This window comes from Schistocerca nitens, chromosome 12, assembly GCF_023898315.1.
Source record: "Schistocerca nitens isolate TAMUIC-IGC-003100 chromosome 12, iqSchNite1.1, whole genome shotgun sequence".
In the NCBI taxonomy this organism is placed as follows: Eukaryota; Metazoa; Arthropoda; class Insecta; order Orthoptera; family Acrididae; genus Schistocerca; species Schistocerca nitens.
The window spans coordinates 100149641-100168971 of NC_064625.1; the positions used below are offsets into that span (position 1 = coordinate 100149641).

The window sequence follows — 19331 nt, forward strand, 5'->3', positions numbered from 1 at the left end:
GCGGAAAAGACCCGTACGGTTTAACAACGAAATTAGGAAAATGCTGAGGAAGTAAAAGCTTTGAAATTTCGATTCAAAAAACGAACCAAATAACGAAAGGCAAAGGTTAATAGATTCCTGAGTCTGTAGGAAGATTTATGCGCTAAGTTTACAACAACTACTAGTGTCATATTTTAGCAAAAGATCTTGCCGAGAACCAGAAGAAATTCTGGTGCCACGTAAAGTCGCTTAGCAGAACTAAAGCTTCCATCCATAACCCGTTAACATGTCTGTAGTGGCAGTAGAAGATAGCAAAACAAAATCCAAAGTTTTAATTTTTGGGTTTAAGAAATCGGTCACGTAGAACAATAGTACAAACAAACCATCGCAAAGAGTCGCGTATGGACTAAGTAGGTAATAAGCATCCCTGGGGTAGAGGAACAACTGAAAGAGTTCAAAACATACGTCGCCAGGTCCGAATGGAATCCCAATACGGCTTAAAAACGTGTGCTCTGTGGCACTGCCCTATTACACTACTGACCATTAAAATTGCTACACCACGAAGATGACGTGCTACAGACGCGAAATTTAACCGACAGAAGACGATGCTGTGAGATGCAAATGATTAGCTTTTCAGAGCATTCCCACAAGGCTGGCGCCGGTGGCGACACCTACAACGTGCTGACATGAGGAAAGTTTCCAACCGATTTCTCATACACAAACAGCAATTGACCGGCGTTGCCTGGTGAAAGGGTGTTGTGATGCCTCGTGTAAGGAGGACAATGCGTACCAACACGTTTCCGACTTTTGATAAAGGTCGGATTGTAGCCTATCGCGATTGCGGTTTATCGTATCGCGACATTGCTACTCGCATTGGTCGAGATCCAATGACTGTTAGCGGAGTATGAAATCGGTGGGTTCAGGAGGGTAATACGGAACGCCGTTCTGGATCACAACGGCCTCGTATCACTAGCAGACGAGATGACAGGCATCTTATCCGCATGGCTGTAACGGATCGTGCAGCCACGTCTCGATCCCTGAGTAAAGAGATGGGGACGTTTGCAAGACAACAACCATCTGCACGAACAGTTCGACGACGCTTGCAGCAGCATGGACTATCGGCTCGGAGACCATGGCTGCGGTTACCCTTGACCATGCATCACAGACAGGAGCGCCTGCGATGGTGTACTCAACAACGAACCTGGGTGCACGACTGGCAAAACGTCATTTTTTCAAATGAATCCAGGTTCTGTTTACAGCATAATGATGGTCGCATCCGTGTTTGGTGATATCAGGGTGAACGCACATTGGAAGCGTGTATTCGTCATCGTCATACTGGCGTATCACCCGGTGTGATGGTATGGGGTGCCATTGGTTACGCGTCTCGGTCACCTCTTGTTGGCATTGATGGCACTTTGAACAGTGGACGTTACATTTGAGATGTGTTACGACCCGTGGCTCTACCCTTCATTCGATCCCTGCGAAACCCTACATTTCAGCACGATAATGCACGACTGCATGTTGCAGGTCCTGTACGGGCCTTTGTGGATACAGAAAATATTCGACTGCTGCCCTGGCCAACACATTCTCCAGAACTCTCACCGATTGAAAACGTCTGGTCAATGGTGGCCGAGCAATTGGCTCGTCACAATACGCCAGTCACTACTCTTGATGAACTGTGGTATCGTGTTGAAGCTGCATGGGCAGCTGTACCTCTACACGCCATCCAATCTCTCTTCGACTCAATGCCCAGGCGTATCAAGGCCGTTATTAGGGCCCGACGTGGTTGTTCCAGGTACTGATTTCTCAGGATATATGCAGCCAAATTGCGTGAAAATGTAATCACATGTCAGTTGTAGTATAATATATTTGTCCAATGAATACCCGTTTATCATCTGCATTTCTTCTTGGTGTAGCAATTTTAATGACCAGTAGTGTACTTAGCTTGCATTTATCGCTAACCTCTCGCTCAGAGCTAAGTCCCAAGCGACTAGAAAAAAGCGCAGGTGACTCCTGTATGTAACAAGGGTAAAAGAACAGACCCACAAAATTTAACACCAATATCCTGAACATGGATTTTCTGCAGAATGCTCGAACACATTCTCGGTTCGTACATAATAAAATTCCTCGAGACGGAAAAGCTGCTATCTACGAATCAACTGGGTTTTAGAAAGCACCGCACGTGCGAAACTCATCTTGCCCTTTCCTCACATGATATGCTGCGAACTGTGGATGAATGGCAACAGGCAGATTCCTTAGTCCTAGATTTCCGAAAAGTGTATGACACGGTACCCCTCGGCAGATTATTAACGAAGGTACGAGCATTCGAAATAGGTTCTCAGATATGTGAGAGGCTCGAAGACTTCTTAAGTAACAAAACCCAGTATGTTGTTCTTGACGGCGAGTGTTCCTCAGGAGAGCCCCAGGGAAATGGTAGAACCGCCGCTGTTCTCTATGTACGAGGGGCGTTTGAAAAGTCCGTGTAAAATCCGAGAGATGGCTACGCCGGCGCCTATCTAGGTCATGTTTAGTTAGTAGCATCTTTGGAAAGAATGCACACCAAGTTTCAGCCATATTGGTCTATTTCTTTGTGTGAATCAAGGAAGTCGAATGATTGTCAAAAAATGGACGAAGAAGAATTTCGTGTGGTGATTAAACATTACTTTATGAAAGGCAAAACGCCTCAGGAGACTAGAGAGAAGCTTGATAAACATTACGGTGATTCTGCAACTTTTATTAAAACCGTTTATAAGTGGTTTCAAAATTTTCGAAGTGGCCATATGGGCACAAGTGATGCTGAACGTTCTGGACGCCCTGCGGAGTTTACGACTCCAGAAATCATTGATGGAATCCATGATATGGTGATGGATGACAGAAGAGTTAAGGTGGGCGAGATTGCTAGTGCTGTGGGCATCTCGAAGTAACGGGTACATAATATTTTGCATAAACATTTGGACATGAGAAAGCTATCCGTAAGATGGGTTCCGCGATTGCTCACGCTTGACCAAAAACGGAATCGTGTGAAGTGTTGCAGCGATAATTTGCAGCTGTTCAGGAAGAATCCGCAGGAATTTAAGCGTCGTTTCGTCACTGTGGATGAAACATGGATACATTACTATACTCCAGAGACCAAACAACCATCAAAACAATGGGTTACCAAGGGAGAATCTGCACCAAAAAAGGCGAGGACCATTCCTTCGGCCGGAAAATTATGGCGACTGTCTTTTGTGATTCGCAAGGGATAATCCTCATCGACTATCTGGAAAAGGATAGAACCATTACAGGTGATTATTATTCATCGTTATTGGACCGGTTGGAAACCGAGATGCAAGGACAACGCCGGCGATTGGACCGCAAAAAAAGTCCTTTTCCATCAAGACAATGCACGAGCAATATGATCATTCACTTCATATCGTTCCGCACGCATACTCCCAGATATTTTACAGGAGTAACTGCTACCAGTGTTTGTCCCGCTATCATATAATCCTACAATAAAGGATCCTTCTTTCTATGTATTCGCAATACATTACATTTGTCTATGTTAAGGGTCAGTTGCAACTCCCTGCACCAAGTGCCTATCCGCTGCAGATCTTCCTACATTTCGCTGCAATTTTCTATTGCTGCAACTTCTCTGAATACTACAGCTTCATCCGCGAAAAGCCGCATTTAACTTCCGACACTATCTACTAGGTCATTTATACATGTTGTGAAAAGCAATGGTCCCATAACACTCCCCTGTGGCACGCCAGAGATTACTTTAACGTCTGTAGACGTCTCTCCATTGAGACCAACATGCTGTGTTCTGTTTGCTAAAAACTCTTCAATCCAGCCACACAGCTAGTCTGATATTCCGTACGCTCTTACTTTGTTTATCAGGCGACAGTGCGGAACTGTATCGAACGCCTTCCGGAAGTCAAGGAAAATAGCATCTACCTGGGAGCCTGTATCTAATATTTTCTGGGTCTTATGAACAAATAAAGCGAGTTGGGTCTCTCACGATCGCTGTTTCCGGAATCCATGTTGATTCCTATAGAGTAGATTCTGGGTTTCCAAAAGCTAACGATGAAGTATACGTATGCGGAGAAACTGGGACACCAGAACATGTCACACTGCGGTGCAACACGCTAGCACAAGTGAGACCTGTACAGAACGACAATGACATCGCCAGATTCGTACGTAATCCCGATGACTGGAACACAATAAATAGCGTAGCCGATATTGTATCGAACACTCTGCACAAAGAATACAAGCGCCAAAACCCATATGGAAGGAGGCGTAGGCAAGCACAAACTACACAACAAACCACACGGGAGGACACAAACACGACCACAAATTCCGAAGCCGAGAAAGGAACACTAAGTGAACATGACTCAGAAGGGATCAACATGTAAGGGACCAAAACCAGCATTGCATGCCACTGCATGCCACAACAGTCACAAACAACCATAAAACACCGGCACCACATACTAAGACTGTAGTAATAAGGTAATGTCGCTTGGGAAGTGAAGGCTCGAAGAACTTTTATTCCGAGGCTCCTCCGCCCCAATGACACCATGCATAGTGTTCAAAGTATACTGCACACAAGCAGTAATGTATAGCTCGTCTTATTGTGTGCAGACAGAAGTATATTCTCCTCTCTATTCAAAGCTATAATCAATGAATTTAAGGAATAATGCATTCAAGTAGCAATGAACTATATTGTATTGCAACTAACAAGTTACAGACATAAGTGTATTTCTCATGTGAAGCTAAAATTCATGTATTCCATGTATGAAGTGTTCAATCAGCATTTAATCTGTGTAAACATACACTAGCGCAAACCATTTCAGATGAGAATAACTCGAGGTTCTAACGAGACCTCATCTGAAATAGATAGAAATAGGCCATTATTAACCAACATGCTACTTAGACTGTGTTATTCATCCAAATACAGCTTATCACTTCCCTCTATATATTACAAGTTATTCCTAACCACGCCCATTGTGCATTTTTTTTTCTTTTTCTTTGACATTTGCAGTATATAAATAATATTCTCATCAACTAGGTAGTAACAAATTATATGGAACCATTTTAACAATTGTTAAGCATTCAATTCTCTGTAACCTCGGAGAAATCTTTATATATTATGTTTTTTATATTATTTAAAAAAGCATTAACAACTGAATACCAATAAGACTGCAACAATGAGAAGTCTTTTCTATTAGATTCAGAAGCATCCGACCCACCTTACATTTCAAGGCGGTGGGTTACTCTGTACTGTTAATGAAATAAAAAAAATAAAAGTAATAAATACCCCGTATTAATGTCCACAGGTAGATGTAGGAATACTTGTGATGAGGTAGTATGAAACAGTAGAAGGTGTATGGTCTTAACAATTAATACTTCTTGAAATTAATTACACTTCTGGCCATAAAAATTGCTACACCAATAAGAAATACAGGTAATAAACGGGTATTCATTGGACAAATACATTATACTAGAACTGACATGTGATTACATTTTCATGCAATTTGGGTGCATAGATCCTGAGAAATCAGTAGCCAAAACAACCATCTCGGGCAGTAATAACGGCCTTGATACGCCTGGGCATTGAGTCAAACAGAGCTCGGATGGCGTGTACAGGTACAGCTGCCCTTGCAGCTTCAAAACGATACCACAGTTCATCAACAGTAGTGACTGGCGTATTGTGACGAGACACTTGCTCGGCCACCACGGACCAGACATTTTACATTGGTGAGAGATATGGAGAATGTGCTGGCCAGGGCAGCAGTCGAAAGTTTTCCGTATCCAGAAAGGCCCATATAGGACCTGCAACATGCGGTCGTGCATTATCCTGCTGAAATGTAGGGTTTCGCAGGGATCGAATGAAGGGTAGAGCCACGGGTCGTAACACATCTGAAATGTAAGTCCACTGTTCAAAGTGCCGTCAATGCGAACAAGACCGAGACGTGTAACCAATGGCATCCCATACCATCACGCCGGGTGATACGCCAGTATGGCGATGACGAATACACGCTTCCGATGTGCGTTCATCGCGATGTCGTCAAACACGGATGCGACCATCATGATGCTGTAAACAGAACCTGTATTCATCCGAAAAAATGACGTTTTGCCGTTCGTGCACCCAGGTTAGTCGTTGAGTACACCATCGCAGGCGCTCCTGTCTGTGATGCAGCGTCAAAGGTAACCGCAGCCGTTGTCTCCGAGCGGATCGTCCATTCTGCTGCAAACGTCGTCGAACTGTTCGTGCAGATGGTTGTTGTCTTGCAAACGTCCCCGTCTGTTGACTCAGGGATCGAGACGTGGCTGCACGATCCGTTACAGCCACGCGGATAAGATGCCTGTCATCTCGTCTGCTAGTGATACGAGGCCGTTGGGATCCAGCACGGCGTTCCTTATTTCCTTCCTGAACTCACCGATTCCATATTCTGCTAACGGTCATTGGATCTCGAGCAACGCGAGTAGCAATGTCGCGATACGATAAACCGCAATCGCGACAGGCTACAATCCGACCTTTATCAAAGTCGGAAACGCGATGGTACGCATTTCTCCTCCTCACACGAGGCATCACAACAACGTTTCACCAGGCAACGTAGGTCAACTGCTGAGTGTGTATGAGAAATCGGTTGGAAACTTTCCTCATGTCAGCACGTTGTAGGTGTCGCCACCGGCGCCTACCTTGTGTGAATGCTGTGAAAAGCTATTCATTTGCATATCACAGCGTCTTCTTCCTGTCGGTTAAATTTCGGGTCTGTAGCACGTCATCTTCGTAGTGTAGCAATTTTAATGGCCAGTAGTGTATAAAACTGTCTACTTTGCAAGGCACGTTTCTTTAGAGGTGACTGGTTACGGTCGTCGCATGGTGATCTTCAGACCTTCAACCATATTGATGGGCAGTGGTCGTGCACGAAACAGGGACCACTGAATGACGATAGTCAACTGTTGATAGCTGAACCCAGAGCCATTGTCATCAATATGGTTGAAGGTCTTGAGATGATGACGTGATGATCGAAACAGGTCACCTTCGATCTAACCTGTTTTAAAAATAATTTCTAATATATTTGTGATCGATGACTTTCTCCAGAAACATTTTCAAAATTCCTTAACATTTTTACTGCCATCTGTGTAAACTTTGCCGTGTGTTACAGTGCCAGCCATTTTTATGGTTTTTCTATGTTTATTACGAAGATTGGCCAACAGTGAAGGCAGGTCGAGGTCGTCGGTGTACGAGATTTCGTATTTAAAAGCGGGAGAATCGTACCCTGTCAAATGACGATATTGACAGTCTGCTGAAATTAACACGTCCCTTCATTCAAAGTGTTAGCTTCCTGTATCACCCGTGACAGTTGATCTACACCCAATGTGATTTCTTTTTCCACTGCTCGTACTGAATGCAACGTTGTATACATTTTACGCGAGTTGTTTCCATTTGTTTCAGATACGTTACTGTAGAGCCGGGAGTTCTCTACATAACCTCTGTTGAAAGCTCAGACGAAGGCAACTACAGGTCAGTACCTAGTCCAAATATTTGGTTTATATATGTTTTTACCAAAAATTGTTCACGATTAGTGAAGCTGACTGTTTCTGGCGTCAGTTGTTGTTAGTGTAAATTATGTTACTGCTACATGAAATGTGAAGAATTGACAGTGTGCATTCGATATGTTTCGCCGTGACAGTTCCAGTGTAGCATTCCGTCTTCAGGCCACAAGTGGCCCATCGGGACCATCCGACCGCCGTGTCATCCTCACTGAGTATGCGGTTAGGAGGGGCGTGTGGTCAGCACACCGCTCTCCCGGCCGTTATGATGGTTTTCTTTGACCGGAGCCGCTACTATTCGGTCGAGTAGCTCCTCAATTGGCATCACGAGGCTGAGTGCACCCCTAAAAATGGCAACAGCGCATGGAGGCCCGGATGGTCACCCATCCAAGTGCCGGCCTCGCCCGACAGCGCTTAACTTCGGTGATCCACTGAGGCAAGGCCGTTGCCAATTCCAGTTTAGAGCGTATATTAAAAAAAAAATGTGGTGAGCACTTTTACATATTACTGGAATCGATCACCAATTGCCAAACATACGAGTATTAACACTTGACGTGCGGCTTGACGTACAATTAACGGTGCTTGTGGGAATGGCGGCGAATTTAATATTTCGTCACGCCAGTTATGACGAATTTCCGCGGTGTCAGACATAATACATATTTGTGGCTCTTACAAACGTGTGTTAGATCTGCAGTCTTTGTAGTTTCTGCTTGATAGTGGTAGCGGTAACACTGGAAAATCCGTCGTTATTGAAACCTTTGTTATCGTCTCTTGTTTCGTAGCCGTTACCTAACGTTCAAGTTGGCTCTGTTTCATGTGTTTTGTGTGCTATTGCGTTCAAAGTGTGAAGTGAAGAAGAGAAACGTCTGGAGCAAATGATACACTAAGTCCTCGACGTGTCTGCAGATGATGGGAACGAGATATTGATGATGATTCGGAATACACGTTTATCGTATTATATTTGCAGGTTGTGTCGTTGTGAAGGGTTTTCCTGCAGTTAAATCAGGAAATCAATTCGAGCATATGGTTCCAGCGAGTGTAATGTTTGACTATGTATCCCTCCATGTTTCATTTCGTATCATACTCTGTTGGACCTGTCTGTTATGTAGTTCTTTAGATTTAAATTGCCTGAAAATTAATTTTGAACAAAAATTAACTTGCTTGCTCACTGCTGTAGGTATTTTAATATCGGAACGTCTTTTTCAATTTTTTTTCTGCGATAATTACGACTAAATTGAAGTTTCAACTATGGGTTCAACAATTCCAAAATATGTATATTTAAAGCAGAAAGTCCAATAAACCTAAAAATGTTTTATAATTCGGACCACATATTTGTAGACACGAGTTGTATCTTCCCAAAGCCTCATGTTTTAGCCTGTCCACAGGTAACGTCACCTACGTACAAGACCAGTACCGTAAATGTTAAAGGCCAATTTAGCGTGCAGACTAAAATTTGGCAACATTGCCAACAACACCATATTTTGGGAAAGTGGTTTTGCTTCTTTCTCAAGATGTATGAGGAGAAAAAGGGTATTTGTTTCAGAAGTAATACATACACTGCCGGAAATTACAATTGCAGAACCAGGCGGGATGCAAGTAACGGAATTTTAGTTACTTTAAGTATACTGTGTAATAGGAATAACACACGATCAAATTTATAGGTGATTTGTTGGCGTACAGGCTGCGAAACTCAGTATCCAACGTTGCCACCTCTGGCAGCGTCAGTGGGCATCTGATTGAACTGAGCTCTGATGATGGGGACGGGTATCTGATTCGGCCCTATGGCATATTCCATCAGTCGCAGTGGCTTCCTGGTCCATCTGCAACCGACGAGCAGACGCTTCTTTTGGGTGAGAGATGTGAAGAACGTGCCGGCCAGAGTAAACAGTCGAAATAAACCCTCTTTATCGAGGTGGGTCAGGACTAGGGGTGTAAACGTAACAGCTAAATTGTGTACTACACGGATTCGGTATGTGGCCGTGTAGCACTAGAGCACTAGGCTCCGGGTCCACTCGGCCTGCTATCAAATTCAACATCAGGTTTCTTTTCCGGGAATGTAAGACGGATGGGCCGCTGCCCCCCACCCCTCCCCTACCTCCTACTGCCGCGGTGAATAGGAAGGTTGCAAGTTGTGCACCCGTGGTCTAGGAGTAGTGTCTTTGATTGGTAATCAAAACGCCCTCGGTTACAGGTTAGAAACCCGCCGCTGCTTAAATTTTGGTTAATAATCAGCATTGGCGGCCGAAGACTTCCGGCATAGGAAGTCACTCCCATTCTGCCACCCGACTAGTCAAAGAGGGTGGAAGAGCGGATAAGGGTTCACAATGACGATGATGATGATGATGATGATGATGATTATTGGTTTGTGGGGCGCTCAACTGAGCGGTTATCAGCGCTCGTACAAAATGCCCAACCTTTGCCCAGTCCAATCTCGCCACTTTCATGAATGATGATGAAATCATGAGGATAGCAGAAACACCCAGTCATCTGGAGGCAGGTGAAAATCCCTGACCCCGCCGGGAATCGAACCCGGGACCCCGTGCTCGGGAAGCGAGAACGCGACCGCAAGCTGCGGACGAGATTCACGACATTCTCTTGTCCTTGGGGTTGGAAACTGCTCCTGAAGGCGGAAGAATCAGCAATGACCAACAGCATGAGGATGCAGAACGCAGTGGAAACCACTGCATTAAAAACACATAATGTGTATCCACAGGACATTCAGCCTGTAGTTGAAAAGTGTCATGATGATCTCTCTAGTGGCAAAATTCCAGAATAGCCCCCCCCCCCCTTCGGATCTACCGGGAGGGGACTGCAGAGGGGCAGGTGACCAAGAGAAAAAGGTTGAATAACCAACGAAAGGATAACGTTCTACGAGTCGGGGCGTTGAATGTCAGAAGTTGGGGAAGCTAGGAAATCTGCAAAGCAAATGCAAATGCTCAATCTAGATATAACTGGGGTCAGTGAAGTGGAAAGAAGACAAAGATTTCTGGTCGGTTGATTCAAATGGCTCTGAGCACTATGGGACTTAACATCTTAGGTCATCAGTCCCCTAGAACTTACAACTACTTAAACCTAACTAACCTAAGGACATCAGACACATCCATGCCCGAGGCAGGATTCGAACCTGCGACCGTAGCGGTCGCGCGGTTCCAGACTGAAGCGCCTAGAACCGCTCGGCCACAACGGCCGGCTCTGCTCGGTTGAGTATAGGGCAACTTCAACAGCAGCGGAAAATGGTATAAGGGGAGTGGGATTCGTTATGAATAGGAAGGTAGGGCAGAGAGTATGTTACAGTGAACAGTTCAGTGATAGGGTTCCTATCAGGATCGACAGCAAACCAAGTATATGAGGAGTTCGGAAGCGTGATACAGTACGTAAAGGGAGATGAAAAATCTAATAGTCATGGGGGACTGGAATGCAGTTGTAGAGGAAGGAGTAGAAGAAAAGGTTACTGGAGAATATGGGCTTGGGATAAGTTATGACATAGGAGAAATACTAATTGAGTTATGTAATAAATTTCAGCTAGTAATAGCGAATACTCTGTTCAAGAATCACAAGAGGAGGCGGTGTACTCGGAAAAGGCCGGGTGATGCAGGAAGATTTCAGTTAGATTACATCACGGTCAGGCAGACATTTCGAAATCACATACAGGATTGAAATACGTACCCAGGAGCAGACTTACTCTCAGGTAACAATATAGTAGGGACGAAGAGTAGGCTGAAGTTCAAGACATTAGTCAGGAACGATCAATATGCAGAAATGTGGGGTACGGAAGTACTAAGGAATGACGAGATACGCTTGAAGTTCCCTAAGGTATAAGATACAGCAATAAGGAGTAGCTCAGTAGGCAGTACAGTTGAAGAGAAATGGACATCTCCAAAAATGGCCATCACAGGAGTTGGTAAGAAAAACATAGGTACAAAGAAGGTTAAAGTTAGATATAGTGGGAATTAGTGAAGTTCGGTGGCAGGAGGAACAAGACTTTTGGTCAGGTGATTACAGGGTTATAAATACAAAATCAAATAGGGGTAATGCAGGAGTAGGTTTAATAATGAATAAAAAAATAGGAGTGCGGGTTAGCTACTACAAACAGCATAGTGAACGCATTATTGTGGCCAAGATAGACACAAAGCCCATGCCTACTACAGTAGTACAAGTTTATATGCCAACTAGCTCCGCAGATGATGAAGAAATTGATGAAATGTATGACGAGATAAAAGAAATTACTCAGGTAGTGAAGGGAGACGAAAATTTGATAGTCATGGGTGACTGGAATTCGTCAGTAGGAATAGGGAGAGAAGGAAACATAGTAGGTGAATATGGATTGGGGGGAAGAAATGAAAGAGGAAGCCGCCTTGTAGAATTTTGCAAAGAGCATAACTTAATCATAGCTAACACTTGGTTCAAGAATCATAAAAGAAGGTAGTATACCTGGAAGAATCCTGGAGATACTAAAAGGTAACAGATAGATTATATAATGGTAAGACAGAGATTTAGGAACCAGGTTTTAAATTGTAAGACATTTCCAGGGGCAGATGTGGATTCTGACCACAATCTATTGGTTATGAACTGCAGATTGAAACTGAAGAAACTGCAAAAAGGTGGGAATTTAAGGAGATGGGACCTGGATAAACTGAAAGAACCAGAGGTTGTAGAGTGTTTCAGGGAGAGCATAAGGGAACAATTGACAGGAATGGGGGAAAGGAATACAGTAGAAGAAGAATGGGTAGCTCTGAGGGATGAAGTAGTGAAGGCAGCAGAGGATCAAGTAGGTAAAAAGACGAGGGTTAGTAAAAATCCTTGGGTAACAGAAGAAATATTGAATTTAATTGATGAAAGGAGAAAATATAAAAATGCAGTAAATGAAGCAGGCAAAAAGGAATACAAACGTCTCAAAAATGAGATCGACAGGAAGTGCAAAATGGCTAAGCAGGGATGGCTAGAGGACAAATGTAAGGATGTAGAGGCTTGTCTCACTAGGGGTAAGATAGATACTGCCTACAGGAAAATTAAAGAGACCTTTGGAGAGAAGAGAACCACTTGTATGAATATCAAGAGCTCAGATGGCAACCCAGTTCTAAGCAAAGAAGGGAAGGCAGAAAGGTGGAAGGAGTATATAGAGGGTTTATACAAGGGCGATGTACTTGAGGACAATATTATGGAAATGGAAGAGGATGTAGATGAAGATGAAATGGGAGATAAGATACTGCGTGAAGAGTTTGACAGAGCACTGAAAGACCTGAGTCGAAACAAGGCCCCGGGAGTAGACAACATTCCATTAGAACTACTGATGGCCTTGGGAGAGCCAGTCATGACAAAACTCTACCATCTGGTGAGCAAGATGTATGAGACAGGTGAAATACCCACAGACTTCAAGAAGAATATAATAATTCCAATCCCAAAGAAAGCAGGTGTTGACAGATGTGAAAATTACCGAACTATCAGTTTAATAAGTCACAGCTGCAAAATACTAACGCGAATTCTTTACAGACGAATGGAAAAACTGGTAGAAGCTGACCTCGGGGAAGATCAGTTTGGATTCCGTAGAAATGTTGGAACACGTGAGGCAATACTAACCTTACGACTTACCTTAGAAGAAAGATTAAGAAAAGGCAAACCTATGTTTCTAGCATTTGTAGACTTAGAGAAAGCTTTTGACAACGTTAACTGGAATACTCTCTTCCAAATTCTGAAGGTGGCAGGGGTAAAATACAGGGAGCGAAAGGCTATTTACAGATGAAGAAGCTTGCACAGGATAGAGTAGCATGGAGAGCTGCATCAAACCAGTCTCAGTACTGAAGACCACAACAACAACGACAACAACAACAAAGAAGGTAACTGCGACGAAACCATAGGTAATAGAAGAAATACAAGGGTGGTTTGAAAACGAGTTTCCCCAGGCCTGCAAAATAGTTGTCAACTCCCGCTATCAATTTTTCGTTTAAAGTGAATCTTCGTCCACCAAGAAAAATTTTCTGTTTTTGGGAAGAGATGGAAGTCTGACGGAGCCATATCAGGTGAATAAGGCCGGTGTGGCAACAATTCATACCGTAGTTCGTGTAATTTTGCCATGGCGACGGCACATGTGCGCGGGCGCGCATTGTCTTGATGGAACATGACTTTCTTCCTTGCTAAACCTGGCCTTTTTTCGCGTATCTTTTGTTGCTCTTTGACTAGGAGGGTAGCATGGTATTCTCTAGTAATTGATTGCCCAGTGGGGAGATAATCTACAAACAAAATCCCCTTCGCATCCCAGAACACTGATTCTATGACCTTTCCCGCCGAAGGAATTGTCTTTGGTGGCGGAGAATCAGCATGTTTCCATTACTTTGACTGTTGTTCTGTCTATGGGGTATAGTTGTGCATCGAAGTCTCATATGTGGTCACAAACCGGCGCAAAAGTCTTGTTCGTTTCTCCTAAAACGGGCCAATCATTGTTCCGATGTGTCCATTCTCGTGCGTTTTTGATTCCGCGTCAAGAGTCGCGGCACCCATCTTGCAGATGGATTTTTCATTTCTGATTCTTCAGATAAAATGTGATATACCCTTTCAGATGACATCTGGAAAGTGTGAGCAATTTCACGCACTTTCAATCGGCGATCCTCCGTGATCATTTAGTGCACTTTTGCAATGATTTATGGACTAGTGACACATCTTGGCCGACCACTGCGCGGGTCATCATCTAAGCTCTCCCAACCAAATTTAAATTCATTTGGCCACTTGGCAGCAGTTGAATATAAAGGAGCAAAGTCCCCCAGTGTATTCTGGAAATCAGCATGAATGTCCTTTGCTTTGATACCTTTGTTTACGAAGTACTTAATCACTGCTCGAATCTCCATTTTTCTTCCACCTTCGCAAATCACTACGCGGGAACAACAACAGAACCACGTCACCGCCACAGCTCTCTTCCAAGAGCACTGACGTGTCACGAGTTTACGGGCAACAGTCCAATGAATATCACGTGGACAACTCGTTGCGCTAGCGCTGACCTCTCGTGGTGATTCCGAGAACTTTTCAAGCTACCCTCGTACTGTGATCGATGAAAGGAAGTAGTACAAAAATGTTCCGGGAAGTTCAGGGATACAGAAATACGAGGGCGGTTCAGAAAGTAACCTCCGATTGGTAACAGTGCGGGTTGTGGGGGGAGTAGCGACGCCATCTGTGCGTTCACGCACTCAACAGGTCAGTCGGCATCAAGCCGTGGTCGAGTGAACGTCGTACCTGCGCTAGTTTAGTTTTTGTGGCAGTTTGAAATGTGTGCTGCAATAGAAAACCCCGCCAAATGTGAAGTGCGTGCTGTCATAAGGTTTTTTACAGCCAAAGGATATTCTGCAGCAGCTATTCATCGTGAGCTTTGTGCCGTGTACGGACCAAGAGTTATGAGTGAAGGAGTTGTCCGTGAATGGGTACGTTTATTTAAAAGTGGACGAGAAAACGTTCATGATGAAGAGAGGAGTGGTAGACCATCATTGGTGACTGACGAACTCGTTCAGACAGTTGATGCAAAAGTTCGTGAAAATCGACGTTTCTCAATGTCGGAGTTGTCTACTGGTTTTCCACAGATTTCTAACTCTCTTGTACGAGATAGTGACAGCAAGATTGGGTTACCGTAAGTTCTGTGCACGATGGGTGCCCAAAATTCTTACCGACCACCACAAAACTCAAAGAATGGCCTCTGCATTAGACTTTCTGTCACGTTATGAGGACGAAGGAGAACCATTGTTAAACAGAATCGTGACTGGTGACGAAACCTGGATTAAGTACGTGAACCCTGAGACAAAAGAACAATCAAAGATGTTGGCACATTCAAATTCGCCTACCAAACCAAGAAAAGCCTCGCAAGATTTTTCTGCCAGAAAACTGATGGCAACGGTGTTTTGGGATGCCAAAGGGGTGTTGTTGGTTGAATTCATGGAACGTGGTACGACCATTAATCAAGACGTGTACTGTGAAACAATAAAAAAGTTACGACGGGCTATACAGAACAAACGCCGTGGTATGCTGACTTCCGGTATCGTTTTTTTGCACGATAACGCCCGTCCTCACTCTGTTCGCAGAACAACGGCCCTTCTTGAGTCCTTCAAGTGGGACGTTATCAACCGTCCACCTTACAGCCCAGACCTGGCGCCAAGTGATTATCACCTCTTCATGCATTTGAAGAAATGGCTCGGGTCACAGCGGTTTGATGACGACGAAGAGCTCAAAGATGCGGTCACAGGCTGGCTCCAGGCACAAGCGGGTGATTTTTTATGCAGAAGGAATTTCAAAGCTTGTGAAGAGATACGATAAGTGCCTCAATCGCTATGAAGACTATGTAGAAAAATAGTGCAAAGATGTAGTTGTAAGATGTATATATTAAAATATTTTTATTTAACTTGGTGTATTTTTTTAAATCAACCGGAGGTTACTTTCTGAATGGCCCTCGTACAAGTCGCTGAGGAATGAAATAAGTAGGCAGCGCAGAGAAGCTAAGACGAAATGGCTACATGAAAAAGAAATGATTGTCGGAAGGACTTACTGACCATATAGGAAAGTGAAAACAACCTTCGGTGAAATTAAATCAAGTGTGGTAACAGTAATAGTGCAACGGGAATTCCACTATTAAATGCAGAGGAGAGAGTGGATAGGTGGAAAGAGTACATTGAAGGCCTCTATGAGGGGGAAGATTTGTCTGATGTGATAGAAGAAGAAACAAGAGTCGATCTAGAAGCGATAGGGGATCCAATATTAGACTTTAAGAGAGCTTTGAAGGACTTAAGATCAAATAAGGCAGAAGGGATAGATAACATTCCATCAGAATTCCTAAAATCATTGGGGGAAGTGGCAATAAAGCGACTATTCACGTTGGTGCGTAGAATGTATGAGTCTGACGACATACCATCTGACGTTCGGAAAAAAGTCATCCACACAATTCCGAAAACGACAGGAGCTGACAGGTGCGAGAATTATCGCACAGTCAACAGCTCATGCGTCCACGTTGCTTAGAACAAGAATGTACCGAAGAATTGAAAATTGAGTGTGTGTTACACGACGATGAGTTTCGCTTTAAGAAAGGTAAAGGCACCAGAGAAGCGATTCTGACGTTGCGGTTCTTATTGGAGGTAAGGATAAAGAAAAATCAAGCACAGCCGTAGGATTTGTCTACCTGGGAAAAGCGTTCGACAATGTAAAATGGTGCAAGATGCTCGAAATTCTGAGAAAAAATAGAGATAAGTTATAGGGAGAGACGGGTAATATACACTCCTGGAAATTGAAATAAGAACACCGTGAATTCATTGTCCCAGGAAGGGGAAACTATATTGACACATTCCTGGGGTCAGATACATCACATGATCACACTGACAGAACCACAGGCACATAGACACAGGCAACAGAGCATGCACAATGTCGGCACTAGTACAGTGTATATCCACCTTTCGCAGCAATGCAGGCTGCTATTCTCCCATGGAGACGATCGTAGAGATGCTGGATGTAGTCCTGTGGAACGGCTTGCCATGCCATTTCCACCTGGCGCCTCAGTTGGACCAGCGTTCGTGCTGGACGTGCAGACCGCGTGAGACGACGCTTCATGCAGTCCCAAACATGCTCAATGGGGGACAGATCCGGAGATCTTGCTGGCCAGGGTAGTTGACTTACACCTTCTAGAGCACGTTGGGTGGCACGGGATACATGCGGACGTGCATTGTCCTGTTGGAACAGCAAGTTCCCTTGCCGGTCTAGGAATGGTAGAACGATGGGTTCGATGACGGTTTGGATGTACCGTGCACTATTCAGTGTCCCCTCGACGATCACCGGTGGTGTACGGCCAGTGTAGGAGATCGCTCCCCACACCATGATGCCGGGTGTTGGCCCTGTGTGCCTCGGTCGTATGCAGTCCTGATTGTGGCGCTCACCTGCACGGCGCCAAACACGCATACGACCATCATTGGCACCAAGGCAGAAGCGACTCTCATCGCTGAAGACGACACGTCTCCATTCGTCCCTCCATTCACGCCTGTCGCGACACCACTGGAGGCGGGCTGCACGATGTTGGGGCGTGAGCGGAAGACGGCCTAACGGTGTGCGGGACCGTAGCCCAGCTTCATGGAGACGGTTGCGAATGGTCCTCGCCGATACCCCAGGAGCAACAGTGTCCCTAATTTGCTGGGAAGTGGCGGTGCGGTCCCCTACGGCACTGCGTAGGATCCTACGGTCTTGGCGTGCATCCGTGCGTCGCTGCGGTCCGGTCCCAGGTCGACGGGCACGTGCACCTTCCGCCGACCACTGGCGACAACATCGATGTACTGTGGAGACCTCACGCCCCACGTGTTGAGCAATTCGGCGGTACGTCCACCCGGCCTCCCGCATGCCCACTATACGCCCTCGCTCAAAGTCCGTCAACTGCACATACGGTTCACGTCCACGCTGTCGCGGCATGCTACCAGTGTTAAAGATTGCGATGGAGCTCCGTATGCCACGGCAAACTGGCTGACACTGACGGCGGCGGTGCACAAATGCTGCGCAGCTAGCGCCATTCGACGGCCAACACCGCGGTTCCTGGTGTGTCCGCTGTGCCGTGCGTGTGATCATTGCTTGTACAGCCCTCCCGCAGTGTCCGGAGCAAGTATGGTGGGTCTGACACACCGGTGTCAATGTGTTCTTTTTTCCATTTCCAGGAGTGTACAAGAGCCAAGAGGGAATAATAAGAGTGTACGTCCAAGAACGAAGTGCTCTGATTAAAAAGGATGTAAGACGGAGTGGCATCAAAATTCAAGGTGAAAGGATATCAATGATACGATTCGCTGATGACATTGCTATCCTGACTGAAAGTGAAGAAGAGTCGCAGGATCTGCTGAATGGAGTGAACAAATAAGCAGTGAATATGGACTGAGAGTAAATCGAAGAAAGACGAAGGTAATGACAAGAACAGAGAAATTTGAAATTTGGCACAAAGGTGCCTACAATCTTCCTCTCTAACTGTGCAAAAGCGTGGTGCTCGACGACGTCACCGTTATACTCGTCGACGCTTCAAACGGCAAGGTTTAGACACTTAACGAAGAAAGGAAGTTTGTGTGTGCTGTAAGGGCAATTCGGCCCGATGCCACCGTAGACGTGACACACGAGGAGGACGTCGTCACACCCGCCTTTACACACGTTTCACGCCTTCTTTGGCCGTCTCTGTCATGGCGGTCAGAACCGCGACGCTCAGCGTTCAGATCACGCGGTTTTCTTATGGGTGGCGGAGGAAAACATTTCAGAGACACCGCCGCTCACAATAGACACGAAGAGGCCTCAGGAGATGTCACAAAGGACGTCAATGAAACAACCTCCTCCCTCGGGACGTTGTTTCCCACACATTTTGCGGTCGCAACCGACAATTTGTTGGATTCGACACAAAGACCGCCTCTCAGCTGCTGTAGCGCCTGAGGGTTAGGCAACCCTGCGACAATTGCTCACCTAGAGCAGCCGCGAGGCTGGTCCTGTGTCGAAGTTTCTGGCAGGTAACATGTGTAAAGCCGTCGGCACACGGACCGTGCACCCGAACGTTGAGCGTGCCGAGTTTCTGACGTCAAAGCGTGGAATAGCACGTTCGGCAGTCTTTCCGAACGTGCAGAGCAGTATCTAGCATGTCAGATATTCTGAGCGTGCGTCTGAGGCTTGACCAATGAGATGGCACATCTCCCCACACGGAGTTGTGAGGCGCCATATTGGCATTCATTTCAAGCCTATACGTGTATATGCCGTTTCTGCGCACCAGCGAATTGAGAATCACTCGAAAACTCTTTGTTAATTGTGTGATTAGTTGCAATAAAATAATCATAAAAATCATATTCGTG

General features: G+C 45.2%; 1 protein-coding gene across 1 annotated transcript in view; it reads left to right on the forward strand.

Annotated features, from left to right (window-relative positions):
- Positions 1-19331, forward strand: part of LOC126214933 (protogenin A-like) — a 323877-nt gene that overhangs the window by 181465 nt on the left and 123081 nt on the right. Inside the window, exon 4 of the mRNA XM_049941572.1 lies at positions 7418-7486. Within this exon, the coding sequence (XP_049797529.1) occupies positions 7418-7486 (69 nt within the window). The remainder of the gene's footprint in view (positions 1-7417; positions 7487-19331) is intronic.